Source organism: Pseudorca crassidens, chromosome X (genome assembly GCF_039906515.1).
Source record: "Pseudorca crassidens isolate mPseCra1 chromosome X, mPseCra1.hap1, whole genome shotgun sequence".
Lineage (NCBI taxonomy): Eukaryota > Metazoa > Chordata > Mammalia > Artiodactyla > Delphinidae > Pseudorca > Pseudorca crassidens.
In genome coordinates, this window is record NC_090317.1 from 87572253 (window position 1) to 87590953 (window position 18701).

At 48.7% G+C, this 18701-nt stretch overlaps 1 protein-coding gene across 3 annotated transcripts in view; it reads left to right on the plus strand.

The window, feature by feature from the left end:
• IQSEC2 (IQ motif and Sec7 domain ArfGEF 2) overlaps window positions 1–18701 on the plus strand; it is a 76247-nt gene that overhangs the window by 13239 nt on the left and 44307 nt on the right. For all 3 annotated transcript variants that reach the window (XM_067722419.1, XM_067722418.1, XM_067722422.1), the window contains exon 2: window positions 11025–11054. In XM_067722419.1, the coding sequence (XP_067578520.1) occupies window positions 11025–11054 (30 nt within the window). The remainder of the gene's footprint in view (window positions 1–11024; window positions 11055–18701) is intronic.

Below are 18701 nucleotides of genomic sequence, written 5' to 3' on the forward strand. Positions count from 1 at the left end.
GCCCCAAGCACAGCTTTGAGGCTGAGCTGAGGCTTCTGCAATAGCAGGCTGCTCTTGCTGCTTCCCCTTCCGCCCACTCTCTCTGCCATCATGGCTGAACCTCCATCCTTCTGCCGCCAGCAGAGGGAAGCAAGAAGGGAGGGCTGGAGAGCCAGTTCCATTTTCCTTCTCTCTCTCTCTCTTTTTGTGATAGTGCTGAGCTGCTTTGGGCTGCAGTACCTGTGCCTAACCCCACCTTCCCTTTTTGGTGCCCCGCCTTCCATCCTTGAATGATTGTCTCTTCCAGAAGCACCCCCTGAATGCTCATGGTGTGGAGGGGAGTTTGGAGCCAGTTGAGGGAGAGAGGTCAAGCTGTGGGAGATGAAGTGCTGCCTAGCTCTGGCATGACAGAAGGAAGCCACAGCTGTAGCAGTGAAAAGCATTGGCTTTGGAATCATACAAACCTAGACTTGAGTCTCGGCTCCACTACTTATTAGCCGTGTGACTCTAGGTAAATCACGTTGCTACTCTGAGCCCCAGTTCTCACATCTATACAATGAGAATAATAATAATGACCTTGCACAGCTGTTATGAAGATAACACAAGTCCTGGACCATTGTAGGTGCTTAATAATCACTTTATTCTTTTTGGATTATTAGAAGGCAGAGATGCTAAGGACCAAATAAAGCTCGCTTTAGTGATTGAAAGGGGCGGGAGGTTAGGAAGGCAGCATTTGACCTTGTCACTGCTTGGTTCGAGACCCCCAGGGGCTTCCTGGCAATTATACAATGAGGTTCACACTCTTGCCTGGTGTTCAATGCTGTTTTTGTTGTAGTCTCTGCCTGTCTTTCTTTTCTTTAAAATAAAAATGTGAAGTGATACTTGCCTCTTTATTTTCTGAAAAAGAAATTTGAAAAGTGATAGACAGATATTTCCTCTGATGCAGCAATCTTTATCATCATCATCATCGTCATTGTCATCCCAGGACTTTTCAATGAGTAGTGGTAACAAAGGACTAGAGGAAGAGTAATCATCAACAGAAAGATAACTAGCAACTGAAACCACCATGGGCTTTCATTTCGTTTCCCCACCACGATCTTGGCCTGTGGATCATGTGGATCCATTCAATATCATGTGAAAAATGCTGAAAATGGTTACATTATCCAACAAGGTTTCTGATTTGTTCTGTGGTTCATCTAGTTTTTCTTCTCTTTAATTAACCTTTTAAGATTTTTTTGCATGTCACTATTACCTCATCCACATGACTTCTATACTTGCCTATTTGTCATTTCTAGGTCTGATTCTTGGCTCAGACGGCCCCTTAGAAAGGAGTCTTCCCTCCACCTGAATTATCTTTCAAAAGGTTTTAACTTTGGCCTTTCACATCATCATGATTTAGGTGGCAGTTGAACTTGGGAGGCATCTTTGCCTCTCCCCTAGTGCTTTTCCACTTCCTGGCTGTCACAAGTTGGTTTTCACACCACCTGTGGTCTAGGGAAGCTCTCGCATGCTCCTTTGGGTCAGGCCACAGCCCCGCTCACCTTTCAATTAAATTTAGTTTTTATTTATTTATTTTTTATTGGGGTATAGTTGTTTTACAATGTTGTGTTAAATTCTACTGTGCAGCGAAGTGGAGTTCCCTGTGCTCTACAGCACGTTCTTATTAGTTATGTATTTTATACAATATTATACATATTAGTCAATCCAAATCTCCCAATTCATCCCCCTGCCCCCCCCCGCCCTCCCCCCTCCCGCTTTCCCCACTCATCTTTCTAGCCACTCTGTTCCCTTCCTGACCTGCATTCAAGTTGTACTGAAGTATCTAGGATACCCTCGGCAAAGTGGACTTCTTTATGGGTCCATGCCTATATTCTGGCTGTTCTCTTGGCCAAGAATACCTTTTACCCCTGTCTACATGGCAGATATCTACTCGACTGTTGAGGAACATCTTCAGTCTCTCACTGATACAGGCACTTGGAAACAGTGAACAAAACAGACCTCTCTCCTGCTGAGCTGACATTCTAGTGTGTGAATGTAGGGAGTGGGGAAAGAAAAGAAACAAATAAACAAGAATATACAAAAATATGTCAAATAGTGGTAAGTGCTATGGAGAAAAATAAAGCTGGGCAGGAGGATGGGAGTGCAGAAGTCTGGTCAATCCTACCATAGCCAATATTTGCACACCCATTAATAAAAGCAGCCTTTTCTCATTTAAGCATTTTCTAATGTTATTACATACTCATTACAACCATAATCCTTCCAACAACTTTATCAGGTTAGTGCTATTATTTTCTTTATCATATTGGTGAGCAAACTGTGCCTTAGAGATGTAAATCACATAGTTAGGAGGGGCAGAGCTGGGATTCAAACCTGGGCCTGTCTGACCCAAAGCCTGTGCTCATAACCTCTAAGCCATTGTGCCCCCAGCAAGCCTCACAACAACTCTCTGAGATTGGAATTATTATACCTATTTTATAGTTGGGGAAGCTGAGGTTCAGAGAGGGGAATGGACTCATCCATGGTTGCACAGCAAATAAATGGATTTGAACCTAGATCTGTCTAACACTCAAGGTAGGCCCTTCTACCAACCTTGAGGCCTAGGGACCTACGGACCTGCCTGCCTCTATGTTTGTGCAGCCCATGCAAGGTACCAGTTGAGGCCATTGGCCCTTCCCCCTTCTCTTCCCACCTGTAGTTCATATGGAGCTTTGAGATGTGTATGGATACCCCAGCCCACATCCAAACCCTGTCTATTTTCCCTTCCCATTGACCACCCACTGGGCCTAGCAGATGGACCTGGATAATAAGACCACACAATTCCTGCAAGTAAGCTCAAGAAATATGGACAGAGAATTCTGGGTTCCAGGTACCTGAGTGCAGTCTAGAAGGGAGAGGGCCAGAGATCCTGATGGGCATATTCTCTTGGCCCCACAGACCCTTTACCTCACAGAGAGAGGCCTCTGAAGTGTGATGTCCAGTGTAGGGTAAACCTTCTGTTTCCCAGTACAGCCTATGATATTGCAATTTGTAAAAAGCTGGGCTCTGTGATCCTCCTCCTTTGGCTTCCTGAACTAGGTCCTGCTTTGCAGTGGGGGTGGGGGCTGCAGTGGGGCTGGGGTTCCATGGGCCTGGGCCTTCCGGGTCTCTGGCCAGTGAAGAACGGAGCCTTTCCAGCAAGTGCCGCTAGAAGTGTACACAGACCCTTGGGTCCCCTTCACAATATTTTGTTCATAAGTATCTCAGGATACTTCATTTCTTAGGAAATTTTTAAAAGTATACACTTAATGCATTCTTCCATTCGAAAATTTATAAAAACTTAGAAAAGTAGAGGAGAAAAACATTACCCATAATTACAACACACAGAGGCAGCTACTCTGAACATTTGATGTATTTCCCTGTTCTCTGCATTCTTTTCATCTGATTGAAATAATACAGCACATACAATTTTTTCTTGCTTTGTTCGTTTGAACATTTCCCCATGTAATTGCATATTCTTCAGAAGCATCATTTTTAATGGCAACTGATATACCATAATGTACTTAACCATCCTCTCAACATGCTGGGCCTATTTTTTTCACTGGTTTTTATTTATTTGTTTGTTTGTTTGTTTGTTTATTTATGGCCGCGCTGGGTCTCTGCTGCTGCCTGCGGGCTTTCTGTAGTTGCAGCGAGCGGGGCCACTGTTCATTGCGGCGCACAGGCTTCTCATTGCGGCGGCTTCTCCTGTTGCTGAGCCTGGGCTCTAGGCACACGGGCTTCAGTAGTTGTGGCACGCGGGCTCAGTAGTTGTGGCTCGCAGGCTGTAGAGCGCAGGCTCAGTAGTTGTGGCGCATGGGCTTAGTTGCTCCACAGCATGTGGGATCTTCCCGGACCAGGGCTCAAACCTGTGTCCCCTGCATTGGCAGGTGAATTCTTAACCACTGTGCTACCAGGGAAGTCCTTCACAGGTTTAAATCATGCTGCAGTAGGCATCTTTGCACATACAGCTTTTAGGGAACTTAGAGCTTTTAGGAAACTGGCCTTGTATAAGAACAATTGTATTCCGCTTATGTCCCTTTCTAGATGGTCCCTCTGGCTGGGTCTGATTCATACGTATAGTCATTCATTTATTAATTCAATCCATCATCACTTTTTTATTTTTTTTTTTTGCGGTACACGGGCCTCTCACTGCTGTGGCCTCTCCCGTTGCGGAGCACAGGCTCCGGACGCGCAGGCTCAGCGGCCATGGCTCACGGGCCCAGCCGCTCTGCGGTATGTGGGATGTTCCCGGACCAGGGCACGAACCCGTGTCCCCTGCATCGGCAGGCGGACTCTCAACCACTGCGCCACCAGGGAAGCCCATCATCACATATTTACTGTGTACCCCTGTGGACCAGACCCTGGGAACTGGGGGCACAGGCATGACTAAGACGTGGCCCCAGACTGCCAGGAGGCCTCAGTCTGCAGGGAGAATCAGGCATGGAAACGGACACTTTCAAAACAGTTTGATCAGAGCTGTGATGGAGGCAAGAAAAGGAGCCTGTGGGAGAACAGAGGAGGGGCTCCTCATCCAACTTAGGGACCTTAAGATAAGCTTCCTGGAGGAGGTCTTGCCTAAATGAGTCACGGAGGATGAATAAGAGTTGGCTGGAATACAAAGGGGAACTTCCTGTTAAACACAACTAATTGAGTAAACTTCTTTATCTCTGCTGCTTCCCCAAATCCCACTGAAATATGAGTAAAGGAATAAAAAAGGTAGAAACACAAGGTCTGGGGTGCTGACCAGAAGTAAACTATTCCACCCAGCAAGCCCCAGGAATCAGAGTCCCGTGAAGCACAGAAGGCAGGATGAGGCATGGAACTGCAGAAAGCAAGGAGAATATTGAAAGTCTGTGAACAGACCCTCTTGGCCCCTCCCCGACCCCTTTCAGTCGGGACACCTCTCCCCAGCTCCATCTCTATAGATGGAGGGTGATTCTTTGGAGAAATTGAAGTTAGGAGCCTCCAGGCTTGGGGACACCAGGCACAGTGGAGGATGGGGGTGAAACAGGGCTGCAAGCAAAGGGATCTGTACCCTAAAGCAGTGGAACCCCAGCCTCCTTCCACTTGCCTACTTCCAGAACACCAAAGTCAGGAGCACATGAGACAGAAAAAGATTCTTCTCTGGGGAAACTGAAAGGCCCCAGACAGAGCCCTCCAAAAGATGACATGTGGGAGTCCTCCAACAAAAGAACAGGCTCTCAGCCCCTAAACTCTGTAGTGAAGCCCATCACCTGGCCAGCTCCATCTACACACAGAGCTTCCCGTCATGGGAACTGATCGCCGGGGCTCACCAGCCAAGGATCCTTAAGGTAGGTATATTTCATTTTATGTAAATTAAACCTCAGTGTAACTGGCATTAAAAAAAAACAAGCCTTAGGTAGCCAGAGATGATCAGATAGTACAAGGGTACTTGAGGAAGCCCATCAACCTGCAAGAATGACCCAAAAAGCAAACAAACAAACAAACCAAAAAACTTGGAAGGAACAGAGGTAATGAAGGGAGGGGAAGAAACCTGGGAAATTTAAGATAGTGAGAGCCAACATAAAGATTTCAAGAGAAGGATTAGAAAATAAAGTTGAAGAAATATCCTAGGAAGCAGAATAACAAGGCAAAGAGATGGACAACAGAAGAGAAAAGATGAGAACACGGGAGGATCAGTTGAGGAACTGCAACATCCAACAATAGGAGTTCCAGAAATAGAGAATGGAGGAAACAGCAGAAAGGAAAGGATCAAAGACGTGATATAAGAACAAGTCCAGAACTAAAGGAATGAATATCCCACCGAGTAACCAGCAACATAAATGATTAAAGAAAAACCCCACCAAGTTATGCCACAGCGCAATTTCAGAATACCAGGGATAAAGAGAGGATCCTAAAAGCTTCCAGAAGAAAAATATATCATGTACAAAGGATCAGGAAAAAGAATGGCATTGGACTGCTCAACAGCAGCACTGGAAGCTAGGAGGCAATGGAGCGGTGTTCTCAAAATTCTGACAGACCATAATTTCCAACCTAGAAGCCTATACTCAGTTGAATTATCAATCAAGGGTGAGGGTGCAATAGAGACATCTTCAGACAAAGGAGAGCTAAAGATTTTATGTCCTAGGCCTCCTTTCTCAGGAAGCACTGGAGAATGTGCTCCAGCAAAATGCAGGCATAAACTCAGAAAAAAGGCCAAGGAATCCAGGAAACAGGAAATTAACACAGAAGACAGGTGAAGGGAATCCCAGAGTGATGGAGAAGGGAGCAGATCTATGGGCAACCTTGTGCAGGCCTGGAGAGCAACCAGTCTGGATTGCAGCGAGAATGATGTCTCAAAGGAAAAAAAAAAATCTGATGGATTACCTGATGTGTCAGAACACATTGAGAAGAGAAATGCACTACTCACAGAGTTTGGGGAGAATTGATCATATACATGAAAAAAACTAAGCAAGCAAAAAAAAAAAAAAAAAAATAGTCATCAACACCAGGGAAAAGAAAAAGTTGTATGGGAAGGAAAATGTAATTATAGCAAATGATTTACTCATTATTAATATCAATGCAGTCATAATAATGTAAGCCACCAATATTGATTTAACCAAAACTTCGTGCTATAACTACAGTGGTAGAATGGGAAGGAAGGACGGTGCACCCACATAAGAACTGGGAGCTAGAGGTGGTTGTGTGTGTTAGGGAGCCCCACCCTCTCTCTGCACGGTAGGAATTCAGTACATGATATACAGAACTGAAAAAAGTAAATCAAGAAATAGAAGTACGCATGTGTTCCTTAGAAATGAGGAGGTAAATACCCGAAAAAGTAGTTAAAAGACTTGAAAACAGTTTGTCTCTGAGAGTGGGAGTTGGGGGTGAGGAGGGGTAGAGTGGGGAATTTGTGTGTTTTGTTTTGTTTTAATCCTTGCAGTACTATGTGACTTGAAAATCTATATGCATGTATTACTTTGGTTAAAAAAAATATTGAAAGGGCACACACACACAAAAATGCCAAAAATGGATTAGCAATATAAGCGTATACTTTAGAAATATGAAAGTAAACTCAGAAAAAGGTAACTAAGAGAGTTGAAAAGGAAACTTTTATTTTTAAGATCCTTTCAGAATTTGACTTTTTAAACTAGTTTACATATCACTTTAATAAAATTTAAAATAATTTTTAAAAACATAAAGGGGAGCAAGAGTGTTCCAGGGAACAAATACCAAATGTTCTAAGAAAGTAGATGGGAGGGCGGAGTAAGATTTAGAGCTTTGGAGAGTTTGGGCTCGACTGGCACGGAAGTTTGTGGGAAAATTGTCTGTGGGAAAACTATCGGTGAGAAAATTATTGAATGTTTGAAGCAGCAGAACCACATCAACTGATTTGTGCTTGAGAGATGTTCCTTTAGCAGCCAGTGAGAGAAGGTGGTTGCCCATTGAAGAGACTTGCAGTTAGACAAGTTGATGTTTGGGAGATCAGTTGCCTGGCTGCCCCAGGGCTGGTTCTCAGCTTTTAGAGAGACTTGTATGATCCCTGGGCCAGGGTACCCACCTCTTTCTCCTCAGGACACTTCTAGGAGGAGCCCTGTACACAGCAGCTCTTCAAGTTTCCATTAAAAAATGTACTTCTGTTCGTGTCCAATCACCTTTCTGTTGGACACCTGATTTTGTAGACATGTTGCTCAAATGCTGGCTTGAGAAACAGTCTCTCTTTCTCACGTAACTTTGCATATCTCGTTTCTGATGCATTTTTTGTTTCTTAGTTTAGGTCTCAGAGGACAACCTTATTTATCCAATTCCAGGTTCTTGGGAGAGAGGCACCTTATTGTGTTCCCAGGCACTGTTTATAGATAGCTTGGAGGGTCAAAATGAGAGGCAGGGAATCCAGTCAGGAGGTGAGAGCAGAAACCCCAGTATGGCAACTCAAAGGCTTATATTCTTTTGAGTTATTCTGCCCTGTTGTCGCCATAAGTCCCCCAAAGGTTCAAGAACTGTCGATATTTTGCCATTTATTCTCCCATCTGCCAGATTGCCCCTTGTACCTGGAAGCAGCAACGTCAGAATCCTTGGTCTCATTACATGCCTGCGTTTTTGGTTCAGAAAATATGGTCACTATACTCATAGGCTTCAATCAGTTACTGTTTATTGAGCATTACTCTTGAGGATGGGAATTGGCTTAGACAAGCCTTTTGAGAACCCTGGGGTCTGAAGTGGCCTTCCATTGGGAGAAAGCCATAGGAGTAGCAGGAGAAATCCATCTCCTTTCCTGACATGGATTGATAAAGGGAGGTCTGGTACCCTGGGTCTTTGTTTCTACCCATAGGTAGCTGAACCCACTTGACAAAAGAGAGAAACTTTGGGATTCTGAAGACACTAAGTATCTTAGGGCCTGAAGATTGGAACTCAACTAACACAGCCCCCTTGTTTTATAGATGACGAACCAAGGTCCAGAGAGCAGTGATTTCTCCAATTCTATGCTGCCAGTTAGGGAATGAGCCATAATAGAGCCCAGCATTCTTTCTACGTCTGTGCTACTTCACAAAAGAATGGTGGTCCAGCTTCATGGAGTAAGGGGTGGATTGACCATTGGGCTGGGCATTAGTCCTGAAGAGGTGTAGGATAGCACAGTGTTAATGATGATGGTTATCTAGATGTAAATAACAATTTGTATACTAAACGCATAAGAGCCTGTAAACCCCTGAGGTGGCATGCACCCCCGCATTGAGGGTCATAAGATGCCGTATACCCTCGAACTAGTAAGAATCAGTCCACAGTGAGGAGAGCTGGCTAATTCACTCTGCCTCATGGCGTGGAGCTCTTTTGCTCCCCGTAGCTGCCATCTTGAGGACTGTAACATCATACAGAAGTGCTTTTGGAGCAGAAGTACATATCTGGTAATCTCTCCTAAGAAAGAGCCTGTCAGGAAGTGCCTGTCCTGACTTTGGGGGACGAGGATAAGGGAACTCACCTTAACGATGCGTAAGTGCCCAGCACTGAGCTGCTGGTGCAGTGGAGCGTGGTGGTAAGAGCACGAGCTGTGGGGTCCAGGCCAAGCTTTGCCCCTACTTGTGTGCCGTGGGGCAAATCATTTCAACTTCTCTGAGTCTCAGTTTCATCATCTTAAAATTGCATGAGTAATTCCCACTTTGCAGGATCAAAGGAGGTCATGTACCAAAAGAGCCTGCCACCCTGCCTGGTACATAGTAGGTGCCCGGTGATTGTTCACATGCCAATGGAGACGATTATATATGTGGCTTATGCTCTGAAGTATAATAGATTGAGGCAAGGGGCCAGTCTGTGAGCAACTTGAGGGTTTATATTCCTGAGTCGGGGCCTGGTATATAATAGTTTGAATACGTGTGTGCTGGGGGTTTTGGGGTGGGGTGGCGAGGAGACCAGCCTGCCTGGAGCAGAGGGTTTGTGTTAGGGAGAAAGGCTGAGGGGCTTAACTTCCATTCTGTTGACAGTTGAGGAGTCATTGAATTAAGCCCACCTGATCTGGTACCTGCGAATAATTGAGCCAGGCCTGAGAAGAAATCTTGTTGCTGCAGAGTGAGATGGAAAGTTTTAATAAATGTGAAAAGGTGCTCTGTGGCCCTGCTCCTCTGTCCCTTTAGGGGGCTGCAAAGGCTAACGATTGGACCCACTGTTGTCCACTGTGCCAGGCTGAACCTCACAGCCACCCCACCCTCCTGCCCCCCTCCCCTCCCCTGTCATGTCATTTTACAAGTGAGAAAGCTGAGGCTGGACATCGGGGAGTGCCTTCCCTAGGAGTATATGGCTAGTAAGTAGCAGAACTGGAAGCACTGGCCTCACCCACTGCCTGCGCTCCTGCACCCAGATGCTTGCCTGCCCCACCTGGCCGGTGGGTGCTCCATTCACTCTTCCAACAAATACTCACTTTCCCCTCCCCGCGTGTCCCTCTCACTTTGCAATCAGCATAGACGACTCTCCCCCCACTCAGGTCCCCTCACTAAGGTCCCTTCTTGGTTCTCTCACCTGAGGACAGAGCCTGTGATGTGTTCATCTCTGTCTCCTCCGACGTCTGCAGTGGGAGTGGGAGTGGGGGTGGGGGAGGGAGGGGAGAAAAGGAGGAAGAAGAGGACAGAGGGGACAGGGAAGCCACTTCACACACTCTCCCCGCTTCTTCCAAGTGCCCTGGTCCTTCTTCCTCCCTTTCCCCACCCCCAAGGACAGTTCCACTGTTCCTCCCTACACACACACACACACACACACACACACACACACACACACATTCTTTTAGGGAGGAACAGCCGGAGTGGGTGTGGGTCGGGTTTCACTCATTCTCTCAGTCCCCTCAAAGCTGTCCCCAGTGCCACTCTCTTCTCTTGCCCTTCCTTTGCCTCTGAGGGGGCCTCACAATGAAAAAGGCAGACCAATGTAGTAGAAAGGAGCCCAGCAGCTGACTCACTCACCCCTCTCAGCCTCATTCTTGTCATCCAGAAAATAAGCAGGTTGGACCAGGCAATTGGCAAAGCCTTTTCTATGTTGTTAATAATACCTGGCATTTGTCTGCTGGGCTGCAAAGGGCTTAATCATCCCAACAGCCCTGCAAGGATTGGCCTCGTGTTACAAGTGAGGAGACTGAGGCTCAGATTCCAAGCAGGGAGGTGATTTGCCCAGGTCACAGGGCTGGTAAGTGGCAGAGCCAGTATCTGAGGCTTGGTCTCTCTGTGTTTAAACCTCGGGCTCTGCCCCTGGCCACCGCTGCAGGCTGCCTCTCAGCCACTCCGAGGAAGGCTCTTCACCATGACCCACTAGGCTAGAACATGGTTGGTTCCTGGCACCTCCTCGACCTCACCTCCAACCATTCTTCCCCTCACTTATTCCACCCCGGCCACACTGTCCTCCTCCGTGTCCCAGCAACTGGCCAGGCCCTCCGCCACATCATGGCCTATGCACTGGCCATTCTCTCTGCACGAAATGCCCTACCCTTCATTTTCACGATGCGTACTAGGTGTCAGGGCTGGGCAGAGGGAGGAGAGGAGTAGAGGGCATATGCTGACTGTCGGGTTTTTTCTCTGTTTCTCTTTCAGATCTGATGGTGAGAATTCCAGAACAGTCAGGTCAGTACCTCCTTTCTTTAGTAGTGCTTGGGAGTTGGGGCAGGGACTGGGGTGGGGGCCTCTGGCTTGTCACTTCGGGATCCATGGGAGGGGCGGGGGCCAACTCCAGGGGTTTTGTCCCACTGGTATTAGGGGTGGGGAGGAGGCAAGCATAGGGAGGGGGTTGAAAACTCTTCCTTAGTCTTTCTGACCCTAGCTGATTTGGGGGCTCGGCTGAACACTGGAGGGGCTCATGGGAGCTACCTAGATGGGAAAGCTGACCTGCAGAGAGGTCAGCTCTGGACCCGGGACCTTCTCCCCCTCCCTTCCCGGGAGAAGGGGACACGATAGAAACGGGGCTTCCCTGGTCTGGCGTTTGTGCTCCACCCTGACCTGCACTAGCCCTGAGTAGTGTGGTTTGGATGGACTTTTGATGTGACACATTCCAGTCATTAGAAATATACCTTATATTTAAGGTAATGTTACACTTAAATATACCTTATATTTAAGTGTAACAAGTGCCCCCCCCCTTTTTTTTTGCATGCTTGGTGAAAAAGGTTTACAAGCATCAATCAGTAAGTTTTCAGGGTGTGATCAATCTGCCATTTGGGGGTAAAACTGGGGTTAGGGACAAGGACTATTAGTGCATTTCCCAGGCCTTAACCCAACAGAAGCTTCATGAAAACACAAGTGTCAAGGATAGGGACTATGTGGGAATGATGCGGGGCTCAGGGTAGGGCCCAGTCAGAGAGCATCCAGGCCAGGGGTGATGCAGTTGGCCTCTGAAATGAGATGGGTCCAGGCAGCAGAGGCATGAGATGGGCTCACTCGGTTCCAGCCAGGGCTGCAACTAACATATATAACACCTATGTGAAGAGTAGAACCCACTGCGTGGATCAGTTGGAGGAATGTTCCCTTTCCACAGGGCTCCTGCAGCCCCTCACCAGGGTTCCCGGCTCAGTGAGTAGAGCACAGGTTGAACTTCAGCCGCGACTCATGCCCTCTTGGCTGTGAACCCTTGTGCAAGGCACTGCTTGTCCAACCATATGCAGCAGCCCAGGTCCTGGCATCCAGGCAGTGGATATGGGAGGGGGGCAGAGGATCCCAGCATCCAGACGGAGGTGCATAATGAGACATGCTGTGTCCTTGCATCCCAGGCAGAGGGGATGGGATGAGCACACTGGTGCCCTGGGCCAAGGTAGGGGCTGTGGGATGGGAGCACACTTCGGCCAGCAGGAAAGCAGGGGAAGTGTGGTAGATACAGTCAGGCCTAGTGTCCAGGCAAGGGGTATATGATGAGATGCAATTAGTCCTGGCATGCAGCCAAGGAGTATGGCCTGGGAACAGCCTGTCCTAGCATTTAGGAAGGCACTGGTCTAGCAAAGGACACTGATCCCAGTGCCCCACTGTGGGTTTGGAGAAAGACAGCTTGGGCTGACTCTGAGCACAGGCTCCCAGGCATCCCCGTTGATATGCCTGCGACTTGTCAAGGAATGCGACTGAAGGCGTCTCTAGCTCTTCCCGACAGGGGAGGTCCTAGGACCTATAGCTCAGGGTTTTAATAGTTATTATGATCATAAATCATATGATGATGTACGTTGGGCCTTTACAACTTACAGAAGTTGTCAGGGACTTTCTTTTGTTTGATCCTCCCAGTGACACTGTAGGTGGAACCTGGGCTGCCCTTATCATCATTATTTTACAGTTGAGGAAACTGAGGCTCAGGCTGGTTATGGGTTTTGCCCACAGCCATGCAACTTATTTATGGCTGAGCCAGGATTCAAACCCAGGTCTGCCTGGCACCAAGCCCAGAGCCCTGCCCACGCCATCCCTGCAGGAGCTTTCGACAGCCTTGCAGATAATAATAATCATCCTCATCCTCATCCTAATATTAGTAATCATAGCAGTTATCATTTGCTCCTCACATACTAAGAACTCTGAATATGATCTTATTTAATGCTCACAACAGCCCTATTAGGCATGGATTGGGATCTCTGATTTACACATGAGGAAAATGAGGTCCCACAGAGGGTCAGTGCCTTGCCCAAGGAAATAAGAGAAATGGGGCAGGGTGGCATCACTCTGACTCATACCCTGGGCTGTCTGCTGCCAAAGCTGGTATTTGTTTTACTGAGATGTACTTCCCGACATCCACCCTGGACCTACAGTCAAGGAGGCTACAGGGACCTTGCAGACTCAGCAACTGTGGAAGCAAGGGTCAAACTTGGACTGTGGAAGGGGCCTAAAATAGCACTTGTGGGGCAAAATCTTGCAAATATGGTGGGAAGGTCCTTTAACTTGGAACCAGAGCTGGGTGGGGTCATCTGAGGATGCTCTCAGGACCCGCATGTGAATTCTTGAGCTCACTTCAGTTAGGGGTCAGGGAGAGCTTCCTGGAGAAGGTGGTGTCTGAGCTGGGTCATGGAGGACTGACACGCAGACTGTGTAAGGAGGGCATCCCTGTAAATGAAACCAGCAGGCATCGGAGGTGAGGGGGGCTGGGTGGGGGCAGTCAGTCGGGCTAAAACAGATCTGGGCAGGAAAGGAGCAAGTGTTAAAGTTCAGAACTGGTCTGGTCGGGACTGGGTCACAGATACCTTCTGTCATCAGTGGGAGCCGGGGGAGGCTGGAGGAGAGAGGTGGGGCTCTGTAGCACAGAAAGGGCAGCAACTGGATCTGGGCAAAGGGTTCCATTTATGGCCAGGTCGCTTTCTAGTTATGTGACTTTGAACAGATCTTTTTCCCCCCTGGAGCCCCAGGGTTGTCATCTAATAAACATTGTGTGTGTGGAGGGGAAAGTTTAGGAGGGTAGAAGGAACACGAAGGAAAGGAGCTAGACTTCGGCTGCTGTGGAAGTGGAATGGGAAGGAATGAGCAGGGTCGGTGGATTGAAAACCCCCCGTAGCAGGGCCCAGGCATGAGGGCTTCCAGGTATGGGGTGCCAGAGGAAGTGTGGAGTCTAATTAGAGCTGAACAGCTGGTGTTGCTAAAGGGCTGTGGGCAGAGGAAGGTGCCTGGACTTCCTGTAGATCCATGAGGAGTTGTCAGACCTACAGGCGCCTTAAATCCAGGTCCAGAAAGGGACTGGCGATGGCTCAAGGTCACAAACTAGCTCTCAGCAGAGCCTGCTTCCTAGCTGTGTGTTGTTTGCAAAGTCACTTGGCTTCTCTGATCCTTACTTTCCTCATCTGTAAAATGAGGTCAATAATTCTGACTTCTTTGGGTTGATGAGAGAACTTAAAGCAATGCTCAGCATAAAATGGTGGCTCAACATATTGTAGTGCCCTCCGCCATCCCCTAACCCAATGCATTGTCATTTATGGGGCAGTAAAGCTTGAGATATGTGGAGAGGTGCAGAACTTGAAGACAGAGGGGCAGGAGGGGCTGATACCTCCGCCACCAGAAGAGGAGGGAGCCCAGGCCTAGAGGTGCTACCGCTGCAGTGAGGGTCTGGCTGGAACTTGGGGGCCCTGGGGACCAGGCCGGGGTTGACAGGCACGCAAGGATGAGAGCCAGAGGAGGTGGCCTGTTGCTAGGGAAGGAGGGAGGAGGTGGGGGAGCTGCTGACACCCGCAGAGCCAGGGACGTCCCCATGGCAACAGGAGCCGCTGCTGTCGGGAGGAGAAGTGGGAGGAGGAGCCAACGCTGGCTCTGTTCCCAGAGGAGGCCTCCCACTCTGGGCCTCAGTGCCCCCATCTGTCCAACGGGAGTTTGGATTAGGTAATCTCTAAGATTCTTTCTTGTTTTGACCTCCTGGCAATCTGGGGTAGCTGAGACCTCACAGACCTTCCGTGGCTCCCCCATCCACATGTCCAGACACTGCCAGTCCCCAGAGCTGCCCCAGCTGCTTCCAAATCTTCCCTTGCGTGCTGCCTTCTGTTCAGCGCAGCCTGGTTGCCTGCCCTGCCCAGCTCTCTGTTCCCACCACTTCCTTTTCCTGGAACCTTGTCACTTACCGCCTGCTGAATGCTCTCTGGCTCTGGTGGGTCCAACTCCAGCCCTGTGCACTCTGGGGTGCCTTCCCTGGCTGCCCGAGTCCACCCTGACTGCTTCCTCGCTCCTGGGCTTCTTCGGCCCCACAGGTCTGCGCTCCTCCTGCTATCCTTAGTAATCGCTGCTGCAATGCATGGAGCCACTTCTGAGAGCTGGGCTCCCCTTGACAGGCTCAAATCATTACAGTAAATTTATGGTGTCATATTGTGAATCCCCATTTTACATATGAGCCAATGCTCTGAGAGCTTATGTGGCTTGTCTGAGTTCCCCCGGGTCCTATGTGGTAGAGCCAGGCTTGGAACTCAGCTCTGTATAATTGCTGCTACCCCAGGCCTGAGGCAGGGCATAATTTATCAGCGGCAGCAGCACTTGCTGGGTGATAGCTAAAGCCCATATATGCTAGCCACCATGCTGGGCACTTTACCTGTGTTTTCTCACTTCATCTTCACAATAATCCTATAGAGTATATATTCTAGTCACTTTACAGGTGAGGAAACTGAGGCTTTCAGAGTTAAAATAATTTACCCCCTCCCCCCCATAGAACTCAGATCAGAATCCAGACCATCAGAGTTGCGGTCACCATGCTATACCGGGGTTAACCCAGTTGTTTTCCAGAAGCACGAACAGAGCATTCCCTGTGTACCAGGCCTGTGTTGGGTGATCCATGGGGGAGATGGAAGCGGGCTACAGACACAGATGAGCCAGCTCTGGCAAGCCCAAATGGGAGTGCGTTGATGAAGAGAAGCCAGTTGTAAGGACAAGAGGCTGGAGGGGGTAGAACTTGAATTTGACTATGGGATGGAGGAGGAGGGAGGTGGGGGGGGGAGGGAGATGGGTAATTTTCCCAAAGGAGTTACCTTTGTCCAGGAAGCTCACGAGGGGCAAGAAGGGGTAAGGGGGTCCTCCTTCCCCTTCCTGTTAGTGTTTCCCTGCCCCGGCCTGGCCCAGCCCCAGGAAGTGGGTGACCCCTAAGCTGGCTGCATGCCTGATTGGCACCAAAATAAACTTGCCTTCTCTCTCTTTCCCTCCCCTCCTCTCTGTCCCCTCTGTCCTGGCTTTAATTAGCAGCCCTGGGGATGAGTCACTTGGCAGCTGGGGAGGGAGGCTGCTCAGAACCCAGTCGAGCCTGAGCCTCGGTTCCTGGCCCAAGCCTCCCGGGCAGCACCACTGTGTTCTTGGTGTGGCTTCACATCTGTGCGGGTGTGAGGAACGCAGGGGCAGCGCTGCGTGCTGGTGGGTGTCCATGCACGGCAGGGTGTCTGCATAGAAGCAGATCTGGTTGTTGCTGCATTTGTCTTGGTGTCCACTGAATGTCAGTGTATGTGAGTGTGCGACTGTAGCATGTATCTGTGGTCGCAACTGTCAGGAAATGAGGGAGCATTTGGGTGAACAAACACAAATGCTTTATAATTGCATTCACCCCTCCCTACCTAAGTGTTCTTTATGCGTTTTTGCTTATGCAAGCCCTGCACTTACATCCCCAATTTTCCCTTGTCTTAGTCTGGGTACACTTTGTTGCAGGGAACTGAAACCCACTCAAACGCGCTCAAGAATAAAGGGTGGGGGGGGGGAGACTATTGTGAGGCTACATCTCACAGAATCTAAGAGCAGTAAATGACGTATAGCCAGGCCTCATGCCAACTGGAAGTGGGACCAAGAAGTCAAGGAGGAAAATTGCTCTCTCTTTCTCTCTCTCTCTCTCTCTGCATCTCTGCATCTCCCTGGCTCATACGTTGTCTCTCTCCATCTTTCATGACTTGCCTGGTCCCTGTCATCTCTTTGTCACTGACTCCTCTCTCTGGACTGACTTCCTCTGCTCTCAGGTGGCCTGATGTGGCCACCAACCTAGAAGCTATGTGACCTTCCAGCTTCAGGGCCCACCCCCACGGGACAGCACTGTTTCTGTCCATCCTGTGGTAAACGAGGTGGCAAGGGGCTGTAGGTGGGAGTGGATTCTCCTAGAAGTGGGTGAGCGTAGAGGTCAAATACTCTGGACTTGGTGTTTCTTCTACAGTGCCCACAGCTTTTATGTGTTCACAAGCGAGGTCAGAGCCTGGGGAGTAGTCTGCTCAGAGGCCCACGATTATAAGCTTGCTCGTCCATCAAGGTTTTGGTTCCTACTCTAATGCAAGTTGACCTTAGCTCACTATGCTTTCAAGTTCCATGCTCTTGCATCAAAATACCCTGTTTTATCTAAAACTTTCCCCTTATTTTGTGCCCAAACAGCCTTTAAGTGCACAGTGAATATTACCATCGCCACCAGTGTGCGGTGATTTTCATAGTCTCAGAACAACTGGCATAATGCTACTCATGGTACAGCTGCTACCAAGTTCTTGGTTGTTTCAGGAATTTTCACATTTTATTAGTGCAGTGACTGAATTTATAGTTATCTTCAGTATAGAATTACAAGCACACATTATCAATATTATCAACTTGACGCTCGAGCTCACTTTTCCATTAATACAAACCCTGCAGTTTTTACATTAATTACAGAGGGAACCTTAGACAGGTTTTCACCTATGAGTAAAGAGTTTGGAACCAGCTGTGCACGTAATGACTGTTCTCCAGATGTAGGGGCAATGCCCATGGCTCTGACCTCGGCCCGGGCCTTGCATCCTCTGGCTGAGACTGGAGACTGCCCACCTCCTTAGGGAGCTCCTACTTCTGGCCTGGCACATAGCAGGTGCTGTTGTTATTTTTTAATAAAAAGGATAGTTTTCTTATTATTGTTAAGTCCATCTTCCACATATAGGTGGTAAGCCTGAGTGGGAGAGATCATCCCAGGCTCAGGGCAAAGCCTCCTTCAACTTAATAAATGCTTTGATTCAGAAAATGTGTACTATGTATCAGGTACTGTTAAGGAACATTCCACACACCTTATCTTTAATCCTCCTGGCAGCTCTGCCAAGTAAGGGTGATGGGATCCACTTTACAGAGGGGGAAACTGAAACCTTGAGAGGTAGAGTCACTTGCCCGAGGTCATCCATCCATCTGTCCATCCATCCATCCACTTAGTCATGGGACAATTTCTTGAGTACCTACAACGTGCCAGGCACTGTGCTAAACTAAATGCAGTTGATACAATGATGAATAATAGAATCCTGCTCTGAGGAAGCTCACCGTCTGGTAGGAAAGCAGATAAGGAAACAGACAATTACAGGCGAAGTGTAGGGTGCTGTGGGAGAACCTCAGAAGTGTACCCAACACAACCTGAGGGTCAGGGAGGCTTCTCCAAGCTGACATCTAAACTGTGACTTGGTGGATGAGTAGAAGTTAGCCTGGTGAGGGGTGGGGGTGTGTGTGAGGTGAAGTGGAGAGTGTTGCAGACAGAGCAAAAAAGTGTGCCAGGGCTGTGGAGCAGTGTTTGGTACTTGCATTCGTGAAGAACTGTAACTGTATCTGCAGTGGGATGGCACTGTCATGAGAGATAATCTGGAAAGGAGGCAGAAGGTAAATTGGGAAGCTGGGACTGGGACCCCGGTCAGTTAGACCCAGAGCCAAGGAGCTGCAGGACCCAGGAGCAGAGTTTCCATGCTTCCCCGCCTGCCTGGTCCCAGGGGCCAGCCTGGGCCAGCCTGGCTAGTGCCAGCGGCAGGCCAGGATTCCAGTGGCCACAGTGCCCTCTAGTGTCCAGCAGCCCATCTTGCAGCCTCTACCTCAGTGTGGATTGTCTGT